Genomic DNA, 22651 nt, shown 5'->3' with positions numbered 1-22651 from the left:
CATACAGCCCACGACCAGAGAGATGGCCAGAGATATTGGCAAAAAAATAAAGGGTACTGATGGTTGAGAAATGCAATATTAGCAATCAAATGGCTCTGCAGTGCAATAAGATAACTGCAATGGTAGCTGTAATGTACTGGGTGTGGGTGTTATTACATACAACAATAAGCAATAATGAATGGAAAAGATGTTTATATTTTCCCCCTGCAATAGGAGAAATGCAATATTGGCCAATATTAGAAGTAAAATGCACTGATATTCTTAGAATAATCAATTTTATTAATATAGTAATAATAGAAAAACAATACACAATTTTGTTTACATTTCAAAGCGTCATAGGTAGCAATATCGAAAAGTTGTGGTATTTATATAGGTTTTTAGAAAATTTATTTAAAAAGTGTTTGGTCATGACAAACAACAACAATGAAAGGAAAATATTACACGTTTATATCTCTCCCTTGCAATAGGAGAAATGCAATGTTGGCCAATATTATAAGTAAAATGCACTGATATTATTAAAATAACCAATATTGTTAATATAGTAATACAGCAATAATAGAAAACCTATGAGCGTTCATGCGTCTCGAAGATTTCTGCAAACTGCAGCAAAATAAAAGCTGTTATAAAAGTGCTATAAAGCTGTAGGCCTAATTTACTGTAATGTATGTAATTCAACAACAATAAAGAAATATGTTTATTATAACTCTGAAATGCAAAATTAGAAGTAAAATGGCAAGCTACTGTGTACTATACACAGTTTGAAAGTTGGTTGCGTTGAATGTAGAATGGTTTTGATAAGCGATCTTTAACAGAAAGCGAGTAAGAGCATTCACGCGTATAAAACTGTAGCAAAATAAAAAATGTTCTCGTCATGAAGGGGCGTTGTAGTTCGGCCCTAGCTTGTACATAAGTTGTAAAGAATTTTGGTTAACGTTTCAAATAATGAAACCTTCGGTGATTGGACAAAAAACACAGGCTGATAAACTGTGTACCACAATTTCGTACCTGTAAATCGGTCTACGCCTCAAACGGTCTACGTTTATTACAGAAACCTTCGAACAAATTCGATTACAAGTGAAGAATGCCATAGACTGATGAAATGAGCACGGTTTTCTCGTGAAATGCGCACTGCTAAATAGTTCTACAATCGGTCGCACGGCTTTATTGGCGTTTCAATTTTCGGTCTTAACTTTTATTAAACCGAGCTTTTCAAGCTTTTTGTGGCAATTTTCGTTCAAATTAATCTGTCTATTTGTGTATAATCCGATCAGATGGGTAAGTTTTAAGATATTATCGTAGGTTTACAAAGACTTGGTAACATATTTAAATAGGTTTAAATGTGTTTTGTATCGTTTTTATACTTTAACGACTTTAAATTCCGATGCTTAAATTTTTTGATTAAATTTCTTGACGAGGGTTCGTCTCATTGTTGATGAATAATTTTCGTAAGTTGTGTGCACATGCATTTATCATAAAACTCCCACACTTCCGCTCCGCTCGTGTGGTCGTGGGAAAATCTTGGAATAAAAAGCTGGGATTCTGCTGGATTTGAACTCACAAAGATTGCAACCACAAGTTTTGAACCGGGCACTTAGCTACCAAGCTACACTGTTCCTACAATTCTATGGCTCTTATCGCACACCATATATCCTTTTCTCGATTGCACACGCTAAATGGTGAATTAATTGAAATTCTGTGAACTCTATTAATTCTATGGAACACGATGCTTTTTTGTGAACTTCTATTTCCGGTTTTTCGTAAGGTTCAACTGCTGAATAGGTAAACACTAATACTTTTTACGTGAACAACTGTATTATCTCGAGTAGGAAAAGCTTCTACATTCTCTCTGTTCGGTCAGACAAAGACAGTCCAATATTTCATTTTTACATTTGCACCAGTATCGAGAGGTACCAGTATCATCGTATTCAAAATGTTGATGGATAGTTTCTGCTGAAAAAGTAACTCTTTTATGCACACACACTTCTATGCATGAATTGTTATTATTAATTCAACATTCGTAATAATTGTACAATTACCAAATCATATTTTATTGTAATTGTAACAAAACAGACTTAATTTAGCTATTACTTGCTAATTATTTCACACTTACTTTTAAACACTTTCATAGTTGTTTTATTTTGTTTTTTATTTTATTTGACCTGCACAAAATTTTTTCCTCATGATATGAAGTTTGAAAGTTACAGTTGTTTGACAAAGTTTGAAAATGTTTACAGTTGTTTTATTCTTTTTCTCAATTTGTTTAAACTGCACAAAACACTTTTCTCATGTTATGAAGTTTAAAAGTTAGAATGGTAACTGTTGTTATATGCTAAATAAAATAAAGTTTTCTATGCAGACTTTTATTACCCGGGCAATGCCTAACATTCAGTAGTATATACATATATATATACACATATACATACACATAATATGTGTATGTACGCTCTATATATATATATATATATATATATATATTATATATATAGCGTGCTATTGGCAATGACTAAGATCTTGAGGCAGCTGCTCAAACTCCCAGTATATATATGTTAAATATTATATATATATTAAACTTCAAGGTTGGCTTAACAATCTTACTTTGCTACTGTGTAAAGGCACTCTAACCATCCAGGGTGCTTACAGATTTCAAAAGTGTGCGCATGTGGTACAAATATTTGATTAGAATCTCCATCAAATAGCCTAAAAAGTATAAATGAGTTACAGCAGTTTTTGTGATAGTTAAAATACTTCATAGTTGTACATGTGGTGTACACATGTTGTACATGTAATGTACACATGTTGTACATGTAGTGTAAACATGTTGTACATGTAGTGTACACATGTTGTACATGTAGTACAGACATGTTGTACATGTAGTGTACACATGTTGCACATGTAATGTACACATGTTGTACATGTAGTGTAAACATGTTGTACATGCAGTGTACAACATGTTGTACATATGGTGTACACATGTTTTAAAATGCATCATTGCCACTTGTAACCAAATTATTTTTACATACGTAGTATAGCAGCAGTGGATTTTGTTGAAGAGACACAGATGGTTTATTATCCCTTAAAACTGAAACATCAAATCATCATGATTAGTCAATCAAATGTACAAAAAAGACAACATAACAAAACATAATCCACAAGGCGTTACTTAAAGCATTAGTTTAATAAAAAAGAATGCCTGAAAATTAGTTTTAAACTCACAAACACCAGCGCAGACAACTAAACTAAAAGCCTAGCGCCTGTCGCTACAGGTAAAATTTGCTGGCTAGGATGACAAAACACTTATTGGATGGGTAAAATAAGTGTTGTGTGAATGCTTGAAATATTTCCATGGCACTTGTCTGCCAGTCACTCTCAAGTTGATGGAGCAATGATAGTGTTGATGGCAAATCATTCAAAAAGGCCTGAAAAACATAACTCCAAACGTATGGATATACCTATGGCTAAACAGCGCTTACTATACACTCTTTATTAATAATAAATGCTTTTAGAAAGATGTTCTTAGATATGTTTTTGCGTTCTCTGAAATTCCCTCATGCTGCTGAAAATACATAATTCTCCTTCACTTAATTTTGCATTGCGGTGCTTAGCAAAGGTGCTCAGCACCTGGTGCCGGTGCCGGTAGCAAAGGCCTTTCCTGGTGCTCAGCTTCAACTTGATTTCTAACTCCGGTGTTTCCCTCCTGTAGAGCTATTAACAGTTGAGTCTCTAGGTCTGGTTCTTGAAAACTTATCTATTTAGCAGTATATTTGTTTATCTTATTATACTTGCATACGACATAAATTGTACAGAGTACAAAAAAACTGATGAAAACTTAATTCTCACTAATAAATGTGGACCAAAACATCACATAAAGGAACAATACAGATAGGCTTTGTCGTTCATAAATTCTCACACCTCTAACTTAGGAGAGATGTGCTCAGATACAGTTCTGATATGATTTCTTTATCACTAGACAGTATGGCCACATTTCATATGTTGGATGATACTCTACAAAAGTGCAAACATTTTGCATGGAATTGTTGTGGTCGGCACAATAACCAACTCCAGATAGAGGAAGGTTATCGAGGCACTGCAGATATCTTTAAAGGTTTCTCTGTTAGCAAGAAGATATTAAACTTCTCAAACTTGAGTTCTTCCTGTAAAATTAAGATAGATAATTGAGCTCCATCACATTCCGTTATATATTTTATTAGGGTTGCATGTGTTTAAAGCTGTAAAATGGGCATTCCAGTTGGTATCTGAAAAAGTCTTTTTGGTAGACAGTTGAAGTCAAAGGTTAATAATAGCATGAAATACTCATTTTTCGCAAGGTTTTAAGCAAATCTTTCATCTCTTGTCTTATACAGCTGTTGGTGTTCACCAACGAATGACACCAGATTTTGTCAGAAAACTATACAAAAATGAAATATGTCATACATAGATAACTGAACAAATAGTAATGAAAAACAATGCCTTGTGTTTACTGGTTTATGAGAGTTTACATAATTCATGTTGTTTAGATGATAATTCAATAAAAAAGAGAAGAATAATAAGATTGCAAATATTTTAAGTGTGGTTACAGCAGTAACTCTTAACGATATTACTGCTAAAAGCAGCAAAAATATGTATAGATTGGTTACATCATAGCACATTTTGATACGATCAAAGGGCATAAACATTTCCATCGAGCCAGACAACAATTTTTAAGAGAACTCAACATTAACCGACCAACAAGGAGGTTTTCTTTGTGAACCAGTTTAATCAATATGATAAGAGTGGTCTTCCTTAATATACTAGTTAGTATTAACAAATTTTGTCAACAACTGCCTTTCACCATGCAAATCAGCAACGATTTCAAAATTCAAACTGCCCTAAAATGTCTGTTTTGGTAATTTCTTTACTGAAGGTTCCGAGAAAACAACTTTCATAAATGAACCATAAATATCATCTCTATTTTTTGCGTTGTTTATAATATGCTATTTAGACTTGTAATAGACCTCCAAAGAAATACTTTTAGTCAATTACAGACCCTTATTTATAAACTTTTGCCATATTATTTTGATACTCAAATTTATAACTCTAATGCTTAGCCATGGTAGTCTTCGTTCGAAACACTTTCACGAGATCTTTAGTTGTTTTTTGTATCAAAACTAATCAACAGGTTATCATCATATTTAAAACTGCGACAACCTGTGAGCAATTTTAGATGACTTAGGTTCAATCTAAAAGCTTAAAGCTATGAAGATCATTGAAAGGTTATATCAAACCGTCTCTGTAACTATTAATTTTTTCAACAAAGATTGATCAAATGGCTTAAAAACTAGCCAAGAAGATCAATCATTATTTTTGCTAAAAAGGCTGTAAAAATTACATATTGAAAACTTTTAATAGAAATAAAACTAAATTTACTTTAGACTTTAGACTTTAAATTTATTAAGAATTTGATGAGAGTTGCTCAGAATCATTTTAGCTTACTTCAAGTTTTAGAATATGCTGACACACAAATAATATGTTGTTCGTCGATGAAGCAGATTTTCTTAACAAAAAACAGTCCTTAGAGATAACATGCAGCTTTTTGGTTAAACCATACAGTTTGCAGTGGTAAAACTTTTAACTTTTTAAACTTGCCTTACTTTTTTACAGCAAAATCTGTTACTTTTAGTATGTGTGGTTTCCATTGTTGCTAGAAACTATCTATAGTCAGAAGTAGTTACTAACTTTTGCTACCATATTGTTTAGTTGTAATAGCACTACAAATGATCCAATTCAATTTTGTGAAAAAAACACTGTCTTTTGCTCCCTTTGATTAAAAAAGGATGCAATATTGATGTAAATATTTTTCATGCCTACCTGCAGAGTTGTTTCCCCACATTTTTCAAACTTGAATATCTGGAGGAGTCGTACTAAAACTAGCTTGACCTCAAGCAAGGCTAATCTCATGGCTATGCAGCTCCTCGGACCACCTCCAAACGGGTTATTAAAATTGCTTTGGGCTTCAGTCAGATTCTCAGGATCAAACCTATCCAGCAACAGCAACATTGTATATTGCAGTCTTATGAAATTTCAAAATACTAAAAAACCACAACTAATACTGATGCCAATGAAGACAGCAGACAATTAGTGTAAAACTTAACATCTGTCTTAAAGCATATTAACACAACTGTAGCGAGTTTCTCTCAAGTATACACATTCTAAATAGACAACTGTGCATGATATAAATCCTAGCAACCCTCTGCCAGTGAAGCGTGTAAGTGTCTTTTACATCTATAATAAAAAATGAGTCATTAAAAAACTATCTATTCATGCAAGTCTTGCACAAACCTAATTATTTAAATCATTTTAAGCTTAGCATTTGATGACTTATTGACATTGATAACAATACTAAGAAACATCTGTGAAACGGTACATACTTAGAACTTAACTTTGAAAAGTAAAGCCATGTTGATATTCAGTGAAACATATAACTCTTAATTTGTAGCAATATGTAGAAATACAGGAATGTGTTGGAGAAAAAAATGCGACCTATGAACAAAGATGCAAATGATTTTAATATAACTCATGTTTTAGTTAAGTAGTAAAGGACATTCATTTGTTTCATTGGCAGCTGATTGCTATATCATTGCTTTTGCATCCGCTGCCTTAAACATTGGATTATATGCAGCCTCTTGGTAACCTTTTTCATTAGATTGTTTATTTATATTAAAATAAGAATAATGAATATACTGAAAAGAAAAAAAGTTTAACACTTTTTATGAAGCTAAAATTCTTAGCGCTTGAAAACTATTCAGGGTTAGTCATCATTATCTTGCGACAAGCTAGTATAATCCTACTACAGCCGACTAATTCTTCAATTAGTTATCGTTCTTTCCCTCTCTAAAACCTTACGTTGTTATTCCTGCTGGAATCGACTTTCAACATACTCCTCAATATCGTTAAATCATATCATCAAATCGTTAAATCTTATATACGAACCTTGTAGGATCAAATTTATAAGGATCAGGCCAAATGTCAGGGTCATGATTCATTGCATAAAATAGCCCAAACACTTGCATTCCTTTAGGGATTGTTAGTTCATCGATTGTAACATCTTCACTGGCAACTCTGTCTATCCTTCAATACAGATTTACAAAAATTTATAGCAATGAAATAAAGACAATATTTAAAGCCTGGTTCCCATATATGCTGCAACCACTGGTGGCAGGAGCGCAGGGCTATTGGTGATGATGTGGGAACCTATGTGCCGAGTACCGCCGGTAGTTGTCGGTGTTCAACGCAAGCGTTCAGCGCTGTTCAACTATTGCAAAGGTCTGCATGCTAAAACCTTTCCAAAATGCACTGTAAAGGTGAAGATTAGCACTTCCGAAGCAGCATGGCGTGCGAAATCTTTATGAAATAATCTGCGATGCAGTTTTATGTGAACATAAGCTGCCTAGCGCCGCAAGTGTTTTGCTGAGTGAGATTATCGCCAGTGTCTCATAGCCAATATGGGAACCACGTTTTAGAGATGCAGTTTTTTAAAAGTTACATACGTACCCAAAATACGTACCAGCTCGCAATCTTAACTGAGATTAGGAGAATAAATGTGTCCTACAATCTTGTACTAGCAGATAATCTGTTATTCGTTTTCGACTGGTTATTTCTGACTGTCAATTTACTTCCCAAATGAGCACATCAATCGATCTACACTGCTGATTGCCGAGACACTCAAACGGGTTCATCATTATTATTGTTTTTTGTGTGCAGGCTAGCTTGTTTTGTCTGAAAAAAATTGAACTACAGTCAATTTTCTCTGGTTAGTTGTGACTAAACCATTTCAGTAGTCGCTCCTACAATGTAAACTATTCATGCCAGAAACATTTATGTTATAGGGATTTTACATTATGCGAACAGTGGAATACATATAAATTGCCTAATCCATTCTAAGATCTTTTCAAACTCACCACTTTGGTCCTTCAAAAAAAAAGACTAGCCTTAACTTGTTAATTTAATGAGTGTACAATAACTGTAGTACTGTTGGTTTGTATTGAAACATTTTCTCCTTTTTCTTATCACTTTCACTCAGTTAATGGTTCACGGTTGCGATAACTTTACAACGAGTTATAGAAAACGCACAATTTCACTGTCTATTTACTGCAATTTTTTATTTAGTTTCAGACATCAAGGTCTGTTTTTCAAAAGAAAAACAATACCAACATTAAATAGGTCTAAAATAAAATAAAACAAAAAGGCAGAATCACTATAATAAGTGTGGTGTTTGTCTGTTTGTCAGTTAATCCATTAAAAAGGTTCAAGGTTTTTGATAAAAGCTAGCTTTCCACAATAGTTCAAATCGTGACATCAAGATCGGTATATTGACGCTTCAATAGCGACACCGAATAACTGTACACATACTTATTACTTGTGCTTTATTGACACATCTGACAATTTCTCACGGCGAACGAGACTGCGTGATGTTAGCATGTATAATAAATATATTCCTATGCGTCATTTTTCTCCAATAAGTTTGGCAATAGAGAAAGTGATCATTTTAAGACTAACTATGAGATGCGCATTATTCAAATCTACTTTGAGAACATCCCTTGACTTCACACTTTACATTAGTCAGAATTTTTTATGCAGTATGAAGCAATATACTTTACATAACTTTTTACGTTATGTGAGGTTTACGTTATAGGATTTATATGTTTTAGGAGCGTCTACTGTTTCTGGAAATTGATCAAGTTGAAACTGCAGCTTGGCTGATTTTGTTTAACAGCTTTTTCTTTATAGAAAATAAGAATGGTTTTTAATTATGAACTCAGCCATAATTTTAGTAAAAACTGCCTGAATATTGACTCATTTATTTGCAGCTTTAAAAACTAGCTGCTTCTTCTACAATACATAGGGCTTAGAGAATAAATACACTCAACAAATTTACCTGAGACCTGGAGGATAAAGTCGAAGGGTTTCTGAGAGACACCAGTCTAAGAAATTCAATTTGAATATTTGTTCATAGGTCACATTTTTCTCTCCAACATCTTCCTGTATTTCTTCATATAGCTACAAATTAGGAGTTGCATGCTTTACCAAATATCGGCTTCATTTTTTGAAGTTGAGTTCATGTTTGTACCCTGGCACCAATGTGATTCACTATCTTTATCAATGTCCAAAGGTCATGGGCTGCTAAGGTTGAACTGATTTGACAAAGTTTGTGCAAGCTCTGCTTTCATCATTGGTATTTCTTCAGATTTACAGTGAACAAATCCTACTTAAAATAATCAAAGGTTATTTGCTCACTTTCCTTTAACTTACAAAAACAAGCTATTAAAGTATCTCTAATTATGAAGTATTTGAAAGTGAAGGCATGAGGATAGACTACCTGCTGTTGTATGTCTGGGTAGAGAGTCATCATGTACAAGAAAAACTGCAAGGACGTGGCAGTGGCTTCGTGTCCACCAATTATGAACATAATGGAATTGGCTATAAAGTCACCACGGGTAAGACCTGCCAACCAAAAACAGATATGTTTATCTTTGCTTGGTTATTTTCTCCGTAAGTATGGATGATAAGCAGTTGGTATGAGTACAAGTTGAAACTTCAACATAGACTTGGAGTTATGTTCTTCAGAGATTCTTCAATTTAAGAATCACAATGTACCAAAGTATGCAAAATAAGATAAGATAATATATCACTTCAGTCATCTGAATGGTGAATTAACGAAAGATATAGAGTCATAATACAAAAGGCACTCACTAGGTTGTAGACAGCAGCATGAACTCTCAGTTACTGCATTGTTATTATTAACTGCGGAGTTTGAATCCAATCATCTTCCCTTATTCAAACAAATTAAAATATTTTTTGCTCTTCAGGTGTACTTTGTGATTTATTATTAAAAAACTAAAAAATTGTATAAGTAGATCTAAATAGATTAATTTAATTTGTTTCAGGTCAATCTTTGTCTCTTTTACACACAATTTTAACATAACATTAGCATATGCATAGGTCAAACCTATTTAACATTACCTGTTAACTCCATGTCAGTTTGACTTTATTAGGAAGCTGATTAAAAGAAGAGGGACCTGATCAATTATAATTGATTTACATTTTGTCTCTCTAGCTAATACATAGTATTAGGTTATCTATCTCAAAAACATTTTTAGTTAATGCTGTCAGTAATTATATATATAAATCTTAAAGTCTGTGGTTCAGTTTTTCAAGTTATAGCTATTAAAATATTGGAATGAACAAACTGTATTGCGGAAGATTTAATAACAGATTCTCCCGTTTGCCAGGCAAATGCTTTATCATTTAGCTACGTGAGATTGATAGATTCATTGGGCGATAAATGTCGTTATGCAGGTGAAAATACACTACCGCTCTCCGTTACGGTGCAACATCACTCTATGTATTAGTAAGAGCCGCAGATAACTAGCTTACTTAAAGATTGACTTGCAACAAAACTTACGTTACAGATATTTGGTATCAAAAAGTTCACCATGTCTTACTCTGTGGTGTTACAAGTTCAAAATAAGTGAAAATGTGATTAAAGTTTTTAAAAACTCAAAACGAACCGTTAATCGCAGCCATCATGAAAATGGCCGTAGGTTGAAAATGGGAAGCTGAACACAATTTGTTTCCTTTCACACTTTCATACAACCTCATTCGGCGAAATATTTTCAGAAATATACTTCACACATTCAATAAAACCATGTCTATTGTCCTTACCCGCCTAGTTCATTATCGCTGTAATGCTGTCACATTGAGCACTGATACCTCAAAACCAAGCTTGATAATCAATTTAATTTTTTAACCTTAGCTCGAAGGGGTTTCTATCATTCTCTGATAAACATGAGGAGCCTGTTGGTCACCTGGGATAATCGACAAATGTTGCATAAATTGTTCGCACCATTTGACGGAAAATATTGGATTACATGATCAAATTATGACTAAATGATTAGACCAAGCTGAAACAAAACTGTAAAGTAGTGAGCATCTATGTTTGATAAGGACTTTCCGGAAAAACCCGAAGTGTTTGTCATAAACTACTGCTACGAGACGTTTATATGGGGCCTTTTATTGACCTTTCTTCTCATCACATGATAACATCATATGTCAAAACAATAACCGTGATGAGTTGAATACGTCATCAAAATAAGGGATTCTAACATACTACCATTTTTTTACTGTTCGTTTTTTAGCTTTTAAGAGCTTGTAATCACATTTCCACATAATTTGCACCTACAACACAACAGAGTAAGACGTGGTGAACCTTTTGATACCAAATAACTGTAATGTGAATTTTGTTGCTAGTCAACCTTAAAATTAGCCAATGACAATGTGCCAGGCTAATGACAAGTGGCATTGTTTATAAGCTGAGTTTATGTGTGGCATTGCTATCACTGCCTATAAGCTGATTTTTATACCCGTTCAATGCCGGGCATTCCGCTAGTATTGTTATAAATGATGCAGTTACTGAGATGATAAAATGTCAACATCAACTGAGGTTTTCCTTTGTAGTCTCTTTCAAGCCACACATACAACATTTTCTAAGGTGTACATTGAATACTCTTAACAACTCGTAATTTGCTATTTTTCTGTATGAAAATTGTTTGTAAATTTAACAAAGTCCTGTTGAAGACTTAAAATTTAGTTCAAGAGTTTAAAAGGTCACACCTACCAGCAGTGGTCCAGGTCAGTCCTGTCACATCACATCTTTTGATCTCTGAGTCATCCACTTTTTTCAGATCAACGACCTTCTCAGATGAGATGCCTACCAAGTTCTTTTCTTGCTACAAGACAAACATCTTTTTCTTTATTCCAATAACTTGCATGTTTAAGTTGCCATTATTTGGTGGAGCAGCGTTTATTAAGATTATTTTTATTTGTTCTTCTAGATTATTCTCAGGCGGTTCTCTATTAATAAAATAATTAAAATAGGTAAATATAGTAATTGCTGACTCGTCTAAACTAAGTCCTTAATCAATACACTGTTTACCTGATTTTACTAAACAAGGCCAAGAGCTTTCCAGATTTCATTTTGGTTTAATTATTAGCCTAGGTTCTAGCAGGATGAATTTTTTAGGCAAGTAGTAAGTCAAAATTGAAAACTTATTAAATTCCCAACTTGTATTCTCAATATCCGACAGACACTCTGCCAGCTAATTGTCAACTATGATTTACGTGATGTTGTACATTTTTTAAGCTTCTCTGAACATCCCTAAGAATAAATTTGGCTATTTTGGTGAATGGAGATTTTGTATGGCTATGTGCTTTACCTGACCCTGAGTGACCTCCACTCATGTCTGATCTAGCTCATACACATCAGCCGAAAACCCAAAGTAGTGGGTCAGCTCAACGGGTAGTGGCGAAGACATTTGATTACTAACTAAGGATGAAAAATGCAGCTAAGGGTAGCTTCATAAGACTCGAATTAGTATTCTTCGCTATGGATCTCTGGCAAAAGTTTCCTCTCATTAAAAATTATTTAGCATTGACTGCTCTTCTTAATAATAAGCGCTGTATTTGAAATTTTAGCCTTTCAGGTTTGGAATCATCCAGAAGTCTATGCTTAACCTTCAATAACTACCTCTATGCTATTTGAGGTAGTTAATGAAGGTTAAGCATGAATTGGCTCCACAGCTACAAAAATTGGGATTTATCTGACGACAACATAAAGCAAGTGTGAACAACTCTTAGTTACAATACACAAAATTAGTAATCCTTGATTTGATATTCATGTACCTACCTGCTTTGCGTTTAAGTTGTTTGTCCTAGATATTGACCACAACATTGTGTCATGCCTTGCGCTAGAGTGAAACCAGATTAGTTTGTTTTATTAGTTGCACGGCGTCATGCTTTTAGTTCACACTGTGGTTTTTAACTTCAGTTCAGTGTTTCAAGTTGGCTTTCGTTGGGTTCAGAAATATATAATTATTAGCGAACGATAGTGACTGCTAACAAAAATTACCCTAAGAACCATTTACTTTTAACTGGAGTATGCTGTTAAAGCATTATGTACAAATACCTCCAGCGATCCCATGCAATAGACTGTTAACTGCATTTTCTACATGGAATTTGTGCAGTAATTTTGAATAGCCTTCTGATGAGCAGGACTTTCTCTCACTAGAACCCACATGAACTCACAAGAACCAGCTACATTGTCATCACCTGAGCTAAGTTAGGTATATGTCTCACATCTCTTTGAGTACTCCGATATCTAAGGTTTCATTCTGGTAGTTAATGAAGTAACTTTACACTCACACTTGAAGGGTCCTTTTCCAGATCAGCCACAATTTTATTTACAACATCTTCAAAGTACTGAACACTGTTGGCTGAAATGGAAGCATATCCTAGTCCGAGGTATCGGCTGCACCAAACCCTCATTGATTGAGGAAGGGTGACTGTAACAAATGAAACAGAGGCTATCTTCTAAAGACATAAACAAACTGATCTAGCCATATAGACTTAATTGCTGACTGCTGCATTAAATAGCCAGGTAATTAAGTAAACTATACAGAACTAATTTTTGAATAGTACACAACAACAAGTACATTAACGGCTACGTTGACCACCACTCTGTGAAACTGTGTCATAGACCACAGTTTATTAATGGAAGCATCTGAAGACCTCAACGGAAGAACGATTAATGTCACAATTGCTCAGACTGGAGATATAGCCATTTTAAAGTTTAAAAACTTGAACTTTATCAGTTTTGCAAAGAGCTATTTTATTGTAAGTAGGTATATCCCTAGACTTGGATTGTTTTTGCTGAAAGTTTGTCACAGAGACTAAACATTGTGGCCAGAACTATCTAATGGAAGATAAACCTAGTATTTTGAGAAAATGTGACATTGATCGTTCTTCCGTTGAGGTCTTCATCTGTTTCCCGTTATGTATCACTATAATGTAATATTTCGTATCACGTTTATATATCACCAAGGTCATATAAGAACTGCAAATATAAAGACGTGAACTGCTCTTCAACAAATATCTATTAAGAAAAAATACAATTTTTTCTTGCTTTGCTATAAACTGTGACTAGGGTGTTAAACACTTTGATGAACATTTTTCATTCAAAACTCTTCATCAAGCGAAAGTTAATTATCTTATAAATCAATAGAACATACATTTTAAAGTCACCAGATGCTAGTAGCAATTTTGGGTCTTATTTTTCATTCAACCCCTTACACTTATACATACTTAATTAAATGATTTTGGACTTACAGAAGCACATTTGATTTTAATTTTTGTTGTTAAAAATTAAACTAAATATTTTTGATTTGCTTTTTAAAAATATAATGCAAATGAGCAACTTTCAATTTAAAATTGTAGTAGAATGCTCCTACAAATTAACAAATATTAACGACATTTATTAGAAAAACCATTGTTTGACCAGTTTCACTCCACAATGAATGTTTCTCCTTCAATCCAAGATCTAAAACAATCTAACAAAAATGCAAACCTCATCAACAAAGGTGGACTTTGCCTAATGTATAAGCTGATGTACTCGTTAAAATCAAATGAATAAATCTATTTATAGATTAAACAAAGACATGCCGCTTACAGACAATTGCACTTGCGAAAAACTTTCGAAGTTTGTCCAAGAACCCAGAATTGTCCATTCCCAATAAAATGTTGGCATGCTTCACAAATGGGTGTCCAGCACGAGCGTCTATATCAAGTCCAAAGGCAGTGCTTGCGATGACATCCATTGTATAGGAAGATGTGTAGCTGCAAAGATGACCAGTTATATGAAACTAGTAAACTCTTGATTACAACAAAAATATTCAAAAGGTTTTATTGCTTAAGTTAGTATTAGCAATGTTGCTGACTAGTATGTACGCTGCAGGTGGTTGCTGATTAAAGCAGCTAATACCCTGTACCAGTGTTCGAAATGGGGGGTACGTAGGGGTACGGCGTACCCCTAAGAAGAATTAGGGGGGGTACGCCCTAGGACGCGTACCCCTCATATAAGGTTGCTCATATCTTATTAAATGCGGTAAAACCGGAATGAAGTGAAATATTCACACAACGCTTTTTCCTTTTCTTCTCCAACTTATATTAGCTCGAGTTCATTACACCGAAAACAGTGTACGTTTTCGGGACGAGAGAATCACGCTACTGATCTTTAATTTCTTCAGTCAGTTCTTTGCTATTATAGCGCATCAACTAGATTGTTTTGCTAAAAACCTAAGAACCGATCAGTTTTCTATCAATCGACACAATCGATGGGACGCTGTGTCGGCCGCCCTGTGGAATCCTCGAATAGCTTAAGATTAATCATTGCTTGAATTCTTCTTTTGTGTTTTTGATGGTAGTTTTGAACAAATTCTTGCTTATTATACTAGTTTATTCGTTTCTTTCAATTCATAACGAAACAGCATGGGCCAATAGATAACTTCTTTAAAGGTGAGTAAAAATTAGTGACTGCCATGAATTTAGAGTCTGTATTTAAAAAATAGTGAGTGACTAAGCTTATCATATAATAATATTCATGGTGGCTTGGAGATGGGACTGTCTTGTGTCTGGGGTTTGTGTGGACTGTCCATAGAGTTTTTTGACTCACTCACATCACAACCTGGAGTCTCCATAGTCATAGAGCACACAGGTTGTGCAACTAAGCCCGCTTTTAATTTCTTACTGAACACAACACAGGGTTTTAAGTTATGGAAAACAGCATAATTTAGGGGCATTCATGCTAAAAAAATTTCCGGGGGAGTACCCCCGGACCCCCTCTACTGAGAGGGTGCAGCGCCTGTCCCAGACTCACCCTGTGAGCGGTGAGCAGGGTGAGTCTGGGACACTACCCTCCTGGCATGACAGAGAGTACCCCCAAGAATCTCTCTCCACTTCAGACACTGTCTACAGGAGGAACGATAAAATGCTTTTACTTTGGTTTCTGCTTTGATTATAAGGATTAAGTACAAGCCTCGCTTCCACTTACTCGTTCAACACATCTTATAGCTAGAAGCAGCTGCTGCCACAAACTCTGATGCCTTAGTTTAGCTTAAAGATGAGCTTGCACGCAATGTTAGTAGATTTTATTAGAAAGTAGATATTTTTCTGTTTTTACTATCACTTGGGATTGTTTTTGATGTTTGAGGTGAACTGACTGCCAGGATGTTCTAAGATTAAAATCCGCAAACTTGATCCAGCTTGACCCATCTTCGATCCAACAAAAGTGTCATTATGACATCTATAATTGCCAAGAGGCCGACATAATAGAGACTCATAACTCCACAGCTTGAACTCAATAGCCGATATCAACTACATGTACAGCAACGATGGCAACAAGTAATATTTTTTGCATGTATTTTCCTCATAAGAGTTTTAACGATCAACTTGAACAAGTTTTGTTGATTTTAGTCTTGTAACATCCTCAGATCACCTCAAACATAAGAAAAATCACAAATGATAGAAAATGCCGCATTTTTGAATAAAATTTACTAGTTTTGTACAAGCTCATCTTTAAATAGTGCATTTTCAGTTGCAGCCGCTCAGAGGAACGGAGTTCTTCAGAATGGTGTCTATGAAAGGACAACTAAAAGCCACTACATGGATGACTAACGTACTACTGCATGTATGACAAAGACGGTTTTGAAAGCTGACAGCACTAAAGTTAGACATCAAGGCTTTTTGTGAGTAAACCCTTGAAGACCAATCATGGCTGCTAAGGGAGTTTCACTCTGTATTGCCATATGTCAGCATTTTCCTTTCGGCGTTCCTCGTCAATTATGCAAACCGTAAATCGATAGTGGCAACGAAGTCAAGCGGATATGTCAGAAAAGTTTGCAGCTGTCAAATTTTTCCGATATTTCACTGAGCATCGGCGAATGCCTTTAAAATGTAAACCATTTCGGCGATAGTAAATTTCGGTTGCGGATAGCGTGATTTATTTATTTCCGCTTATGGTAGTTGCTGCAGAGCTAGTATTTGATTCAAGCACACAAAAATACAGAGGTTTCTTCAAGAAAAAAGAAGAAGAACAGTACGTCACTAAGTATTTGCTAATGCAAATGCGGGTGGGTTTGTGATGGTGTGAACATTGTTTTTATCAATGATCACTGAAATATTGCGGCATCAATGCCGGGATACGGCGAGATAGGGTGAACCAGCCTTTAGCTTACTGCAAGAAGAGGCTGTGCACATTTTTCAAGAGTATTGTTGCACAAACATCGGCTCTGTGAGCTTGGTTGGACAAGTCTGAGCCCAGTAGCAAGGAAACCTCGATAAGTGGAGACATGCCAGTTAAAGAGAGTAATTTGAGATTGTATGCCGATCCTAACCCGTCGATCCTGACCCATCGGTGACCCTTTATTTGGGAATTAAACCCCAGCCTGTTGTTTGCATGTCAGGCATTCTAGGCCACCAAAGCGGCACTTAAAGTTTCAAGTAAATCATGCAAGACATCTTGAAGACAACAAGAAGCTGTACGAAGATGGAGGTCCCAAGCCTATAATAGACCACCTGACACTATAAAACTACCAAAGAAGGTCAAGGTTTGTAACGCTACAGAAAGAAGCCATAGTCCGTAAGGCTGTAGTATGGTACGAGACTTTGTAAGGCTACTATCAGACACTTCAGGGTAATAAGACAAAAGCTAGAGGTCTGACTCAAGAAGGCTATTAAAGAATGACAAGGCTATAAGGTTTCTAAGGGTATAAAATAAAATGAGAGTTACAAAGGCAGCCATTAAAAGTGAAAGCTTTTACAATTACGACAAGTGCCCTCAATTATCTCTGGCTCCAGAAACATATATTAGAAACTAACTCTTTGATGACAAAAGGAGCACCTTCTGTAGCCTTCAAATGGCGAACAAGCTTATCCGCACAATTTTCTATCACCGGGAACATCTAAAATAAATAAATCAGTGAGCTTGTCAACAATTTATCAATGATGTCATGGACAAAGCATGACGAATATTCACATAAATCACTGAACAGGCGCTCATGTATCGGTGCCTGGTGTAATGGTTCCGCCAAGAAAAGTTCTGTCAACATTTCATTAGTATATCATTACAGCATGACCATATATACGGTATAACTTAGCTGCATTACAATATGTACAGTGAAACATTATTAAATATGTACAGTCCAGCACCATTACATTTATTGGGCACACAACAGTATCACTGTATGGCAAATAAACAGTATGGCTTTACTGTATAGTATACCATGAACGTTTAAGTATTTATACTGTATAAAACTTATACTGTATATACTGTCTTAAAGTTTGCACAGGTGCATAATGATGAGCAGAAGGTCGGATTGCACATTTGACATATTTCACATGTGATCATAAAGGAATTAGTGTGATTCAGTTTTATATATATCTAGATGTTTCTAATTAACGCTATTATATTGTTCATTTGATGAAACACGGTCAGGTCCAGTAAGAGCCTACAGTCATTAACCATTTTGAAAATCAAACTCTATGTGTAGAGAGAATCTAATAAAAATCATGATAAGTACCACTTCTATTTGTAAATATATCATCTGCTGCGTAACTTTGTGATATCCTGCAGGAACCAAAGTTCACCCAACCAGAACACCTCAAAATATCTTTTAACTCAAATGTATAGCAGATAGACCACCTGTTTAAGTTTGCCAGAGCTGAAGGTTGGTACCAGTATAGACCTGACATGCTTCCAATGATCACCCGCCGTGGTTCCAATATTCATCGTGAAGATGGTCTCTTCGCCGGCAAATGGAGAACGGCGGTTCCTAAACTTAGAGAAGTGCTGTACCATAATCTGTTTGAATATGGAAGCGTCTGCTATGAGAATCGTCGGTGTTCGGCCAACAAACCGCCTACAACACAATAGTTTGTAAAGTTTTAGGTTGCTAACATAACTTCATTATACAGGTGAATTTCTAAATGGAAGCTATCATAAAATTTTAATGAGTTTTTATTGTGTCTAGATTACAGGTTGACAAAGTCACAAAGGCCTTAAAGCTTGGTTCCCAAATACGTCGCAAAGCACTGGCGACAGCACGCAGGCTATTAGCGATGAAATGGGAACATATGCGCCGGGTACCGCCGGTAGTTGCCGGCGGCATCGCAATAGTTTAAGGCTTTTCAAATTTCGCAAATGGCCGCAGGCAAAACCTTCCCAAAATGCACTGTACGGGAAAAGGTCACCATTATAAGAACGGCATGGCGAATGAAAATTTTATTTGATTTACGCAATTATGTTTACGATATTATTAACAATGTGGCTTTTATGTGAACAGATCCCACCGAGCCTAGCGTCGCAAGCGTTTTGCTGCGTGTGCTGCCGCCGAAGTCTCGCAATCGATATGGGAACCAGGCTTTAAAGGTATTGCCAAATATCACATAGTATGGCCATCTTCAGTTTTAACAGCATAGCATTTGCTTGGTAAGTGGTATATAAGCATTTCGGATAAACAGGTAGCAATATTTATCATTCTCCTAAATAAATAAGTTATCAGAAGCTCTAAAATAAAAAACACGATACAGTCATGCATTGGCCCAGTTTTTTTTTCAGACATGTTTATGGTTTCATCCCAAATGTTAGCCAGAAAAGCAGATGATGTATACATTTGCTTGTTGGTGAATGGTGAGTATTATTAACTTAAGAGCGAAAGGGCTAGTTCACAACATGTCATCGTATGTCGGAGTTTTTCTCTCAGCAAGTATTCATCAATTATGTGCATCGTAAACCGAAGGCAATTTGTAGGCAAAACGGATACTTTGGGAAAGTTTGCAGCTGTTAAACTTTCCAGTTAGTTTTCCAAGCATCCATGACAGCATTCGCAATGTGCATCGCTTCGGCAATTGTGATAGGCTGTCGCAAACTGCTTTGCCTATAATTTCTTTCATGGCGTTTGCTGCAGGACTAGTATTTTGTCATTTGCATGACCCTATCCGTGTTGTATAATTAGAATGGTATGCCACATACTATTTGCTAAAATAAACGCAAATTGGTTTGTGATGGTGTGAATATTGTTCTCACAGACGATCACCAAAGTATTTTATGATCAACACCGACATGCGGTGATAGTGTGTACCAGGTTTTAGGGTTGGTCAGTAACAAATACTGAACACATGAGTTGAAGCTGTCTGCTATTATCAATAAACTCTAGTAACGACAGACTTTAGGAAGTGAATGAAATACTGATATAATATGTCTTATCTTAGTATATTCACATACAGCCGTTATTGCGTGTGAGGGCAGCCACGCCACTCAACTTTGACAGCTGCTGTATTGCCTGTTATATAATATAGTATTATATAATATAGTATATGTATGTCACTAGCTCATGCTTGCTTATTTAAATCCTCCCATGGCTAGACTAATTTTTAACAATTAGATCTGGCTAGCCTATATACTGTAGTGTCAGGCGATTTCTATTCCAAGAAGATGGCAAAGTCAGCTAAGAGAAGCTACCAACTCATTGGCTGTGTAATCTAGGTAAGATAGAATCTCAAGACCTTGCGCCAGGCAAGGAAATCATTAAAACTTGGAAGATAAAAAATGGGTTATGGGTCCCCTATCTAGGACAAATAGAAATTGAATGAGACCACAAGTACAATGAAATTCCTATATTGGGTGGCTATCTTCATATTTGGTAGATACTACCAGATTGGTGGGCTATTCTAACATTTGGTAGTTGCTTAAAGATTATAGTATTTATGACATCCAGTTTAAAAAAAGTTTATGTTGCACTAGATAACCAAGCTCAACTGCAAAAAACAATCAAGCTGGCATTCTATCAATGGCCTTAGATTGTAAAAGACTGTACTTAAATATGTGCATTATAGTTTGATGGCAAGGGGTGCTTTGATAACAGATTTTATCTAGATTACTCCAATATGCATTCAAGAGGTGTTTTGCAATTCATAGGGCTACCAGTACTAGCGAGGCTTGATAGGAACATCGTGTATGAATGAATAAGCATCGTGTGGGTACACAGTAAGCGTTGTTTGAGTGCACAGTAAGCGTCTTACTGGTATACAGACTGACATATATTGACTTGCCCGATGACTTTTCCAGGGACTCGCTTGAGTACATCTAACTCATCCTCAGCAATTGACTACAAGAAACCATAAATCAGCCACTTGCTCACTCGCGCGTGAGACTGCACAAAATTCCTAATAACCACTCTGAAAATGGCTTTAACTTTCACGAAAATATATTAAAGATGTGTTAAACAGATAACGTTGTTGTTTTGCAAGAAATTCATAGCAATGCAACACTTGAATAATGGTGCATTTTAACATGTAGTGTGACCAGCTTATTTTTGTCAAAAAGATGCTTAAATCCTAAAGACTCTCATTAGAAAAGTTGAATAATATTGTTAGTAATATGCATTTTCTCCGAATGACAGCAATGGCAATTGCTGCTCACTTGAAACCAAAAGCAGGCTGATGCTTAAACCTGCACTAGAAAATGTGAGAATAGCTCAGTTGAGAAGTGCTAAACACTAAAGGTTCTCTTAAATCAGCAAAACAAGCCTTACAAACTACTCTATGTGGCCATTTAATTAGCTTTTAATATTGCTCATAGATATTTACATCATACAATTGCTGCTAATTCAATGACCTGCCGTATCAAAAGCTTTATGATTTGTGATTTATTTTCATCAACAAAATTAGTTAAGCAAAAGAAAAAAGCTGAAAGAGTGATGAAGCCCATAATATGCAATAGCATAGCTAGTCGTGGCGTTGGGCTTGTCATCATGTCAAAAGATACAATCTGAGTTCTCTCTTGAAACTGGCCATCTTCTCTATGCCTTTAATAGACTTAGGGAGTTGATTCCAAAAAATGGCTTGTTAGAAGCATTTGCTCATAATTAGACACAGATCAACCTGTGATCTTGTAAAACAAAAGATAATCACTGCTTCTTACCTTAGTGAATGTGCTGCCAATGTTTCCTAGGTATGGCAGCATTGGCATCTCAAAAGGAATTCCCAACTTCTTAAAAAATCCATACGTAGATGTGCCATGCCTGTTTAAAAAAAACAGACAAATTGCAAAGAGAACTGTGTTATCAAGATAAAAGCCATATAACAAAACTTCAAAAAGCTTTACATCACATGATTGCTAAGTTCGATACTGGATTGGATAAACCCGCTTTAAAGCTGTCAGCTTCGCTCTGCTTTACTACAAGTCAACCCTTTGCTAACTGTTGTAAAGTAGATGATAAGGGAATAAAGGTACAACTTTCAGTTAGCATTTGCTGACCTTAACTGTGAGAAATGAGATAAACAAGCAACAGACACAAAAGAATAAAGTATGGTTAATACTTACCAGTAGAACAGAATCAGGGCTACAATAAGAAGCCAGCCCCAGATGGGCATGTCTAATCCAAGCATCGTACTTTCAGCAAGTGCTTGGTAGAAGCTGGTGAGAGTAGTGCACTTGTGACCTGTCAACACTTTTATACACTTCACAAGCGTGACTGATAAATTTACGAGGTTTGCATTTGTCACATGCGTTTCGTGATAAGTGATACAGAACAATAATCGACCAATCACGCGCTTTCTTATTTATTCTGATGAACTGGCTAGGCCACCACAGAAATGACAAGTAATCGGTTTGCAATCAATATTAGCTCGATTCAACAAACTGCAATTAAAGTTTGAAGGGTTTTGTGAAATCTTCAAGCATTACACGAAAGTTTTTGGAAGTTTTAGCCTGGTCACTTAAAGGAAG

At 35.5% G+C, this 22651-nt stretch overlaps 1 protein-coding gene across 1 annotated transcript; it reads right to left on the bottom strand.

Annotated features, from left to right (window-relative positions):
- Positions 1–3741: 3741 nt before the first annotated feature.
- Positions 3742–22388, bottom strand: LOC137403599 (cytochrome P450 3A8-like). Its single transcript, XM_068089564.1, has 13 exons — positions 22247–22388; positions 21845–21944; positions 20974–21029; positions 18566–18782; positions 17743–17825; positions 14537–14703; positions 13234–13373; positions 11651–11762; positions 9353–9477; positions 8912–9033; positions 6967–7104; positions 5845–6013; positions 3742–4151 (listed from the first exon to the last, which is right to left on the bottom strand). Exons 1-13 carry the CDS (start codon positions 22309–22311, stop codon positions 4074–4076), a joined length of 1572 nt encoding a protein of 523 aa, XP_067945665.1. The 5' UTR covers positions 22312–22388; the 3' UTR covers positions 3742–4073.
- Between the last annotated feature and the right edge of the window lie 263 nt (positions 22389–22651).

Source organism: Watersipora subatra, chromosome 9, assembly GCF_963576615.1.
Source record: "Watersipora subatra chromosome 9, tzWatSuba1.1, whole genome shotgun sequence".
NCBI classification, from domain to species: domain Eukaryota; kingdom Metazoa; phylum Bryozoa; class Gymnolaemata; order Cheilostomatida; family Watersiporidae; genus Watersipora; species Watersipora subatra.
This window is presented reverse-complemented; position numbering and strand designations above follow the sequence as displayed.

Excerpts from the sequence above, each read along its gene's own strand:
- LOC137403599 (XM_068089564.1), bottom strand. The coding sequence starts at position 22,311 with ATGCTTGGATTAGACATGCCCATCTGGGGCTGGCTTCTTATTGTAGCC. Across the intron at positions 18,783-20,973 it reads GTCCCTGGAAAAGTCATCGG|GCGGTTTGTTGGCCGAACAC; the intron begins GCAAGTCAATAT and ends ATTGTGTTGTAG. Across the intron at positions 13,374-14,536 it reads TTTCGCAAGTGCAATTGTCT|TCACCCTTCCTCAATCAATG; the intron begins GTAAGCGGCATG and ends CATTTGTTACAG.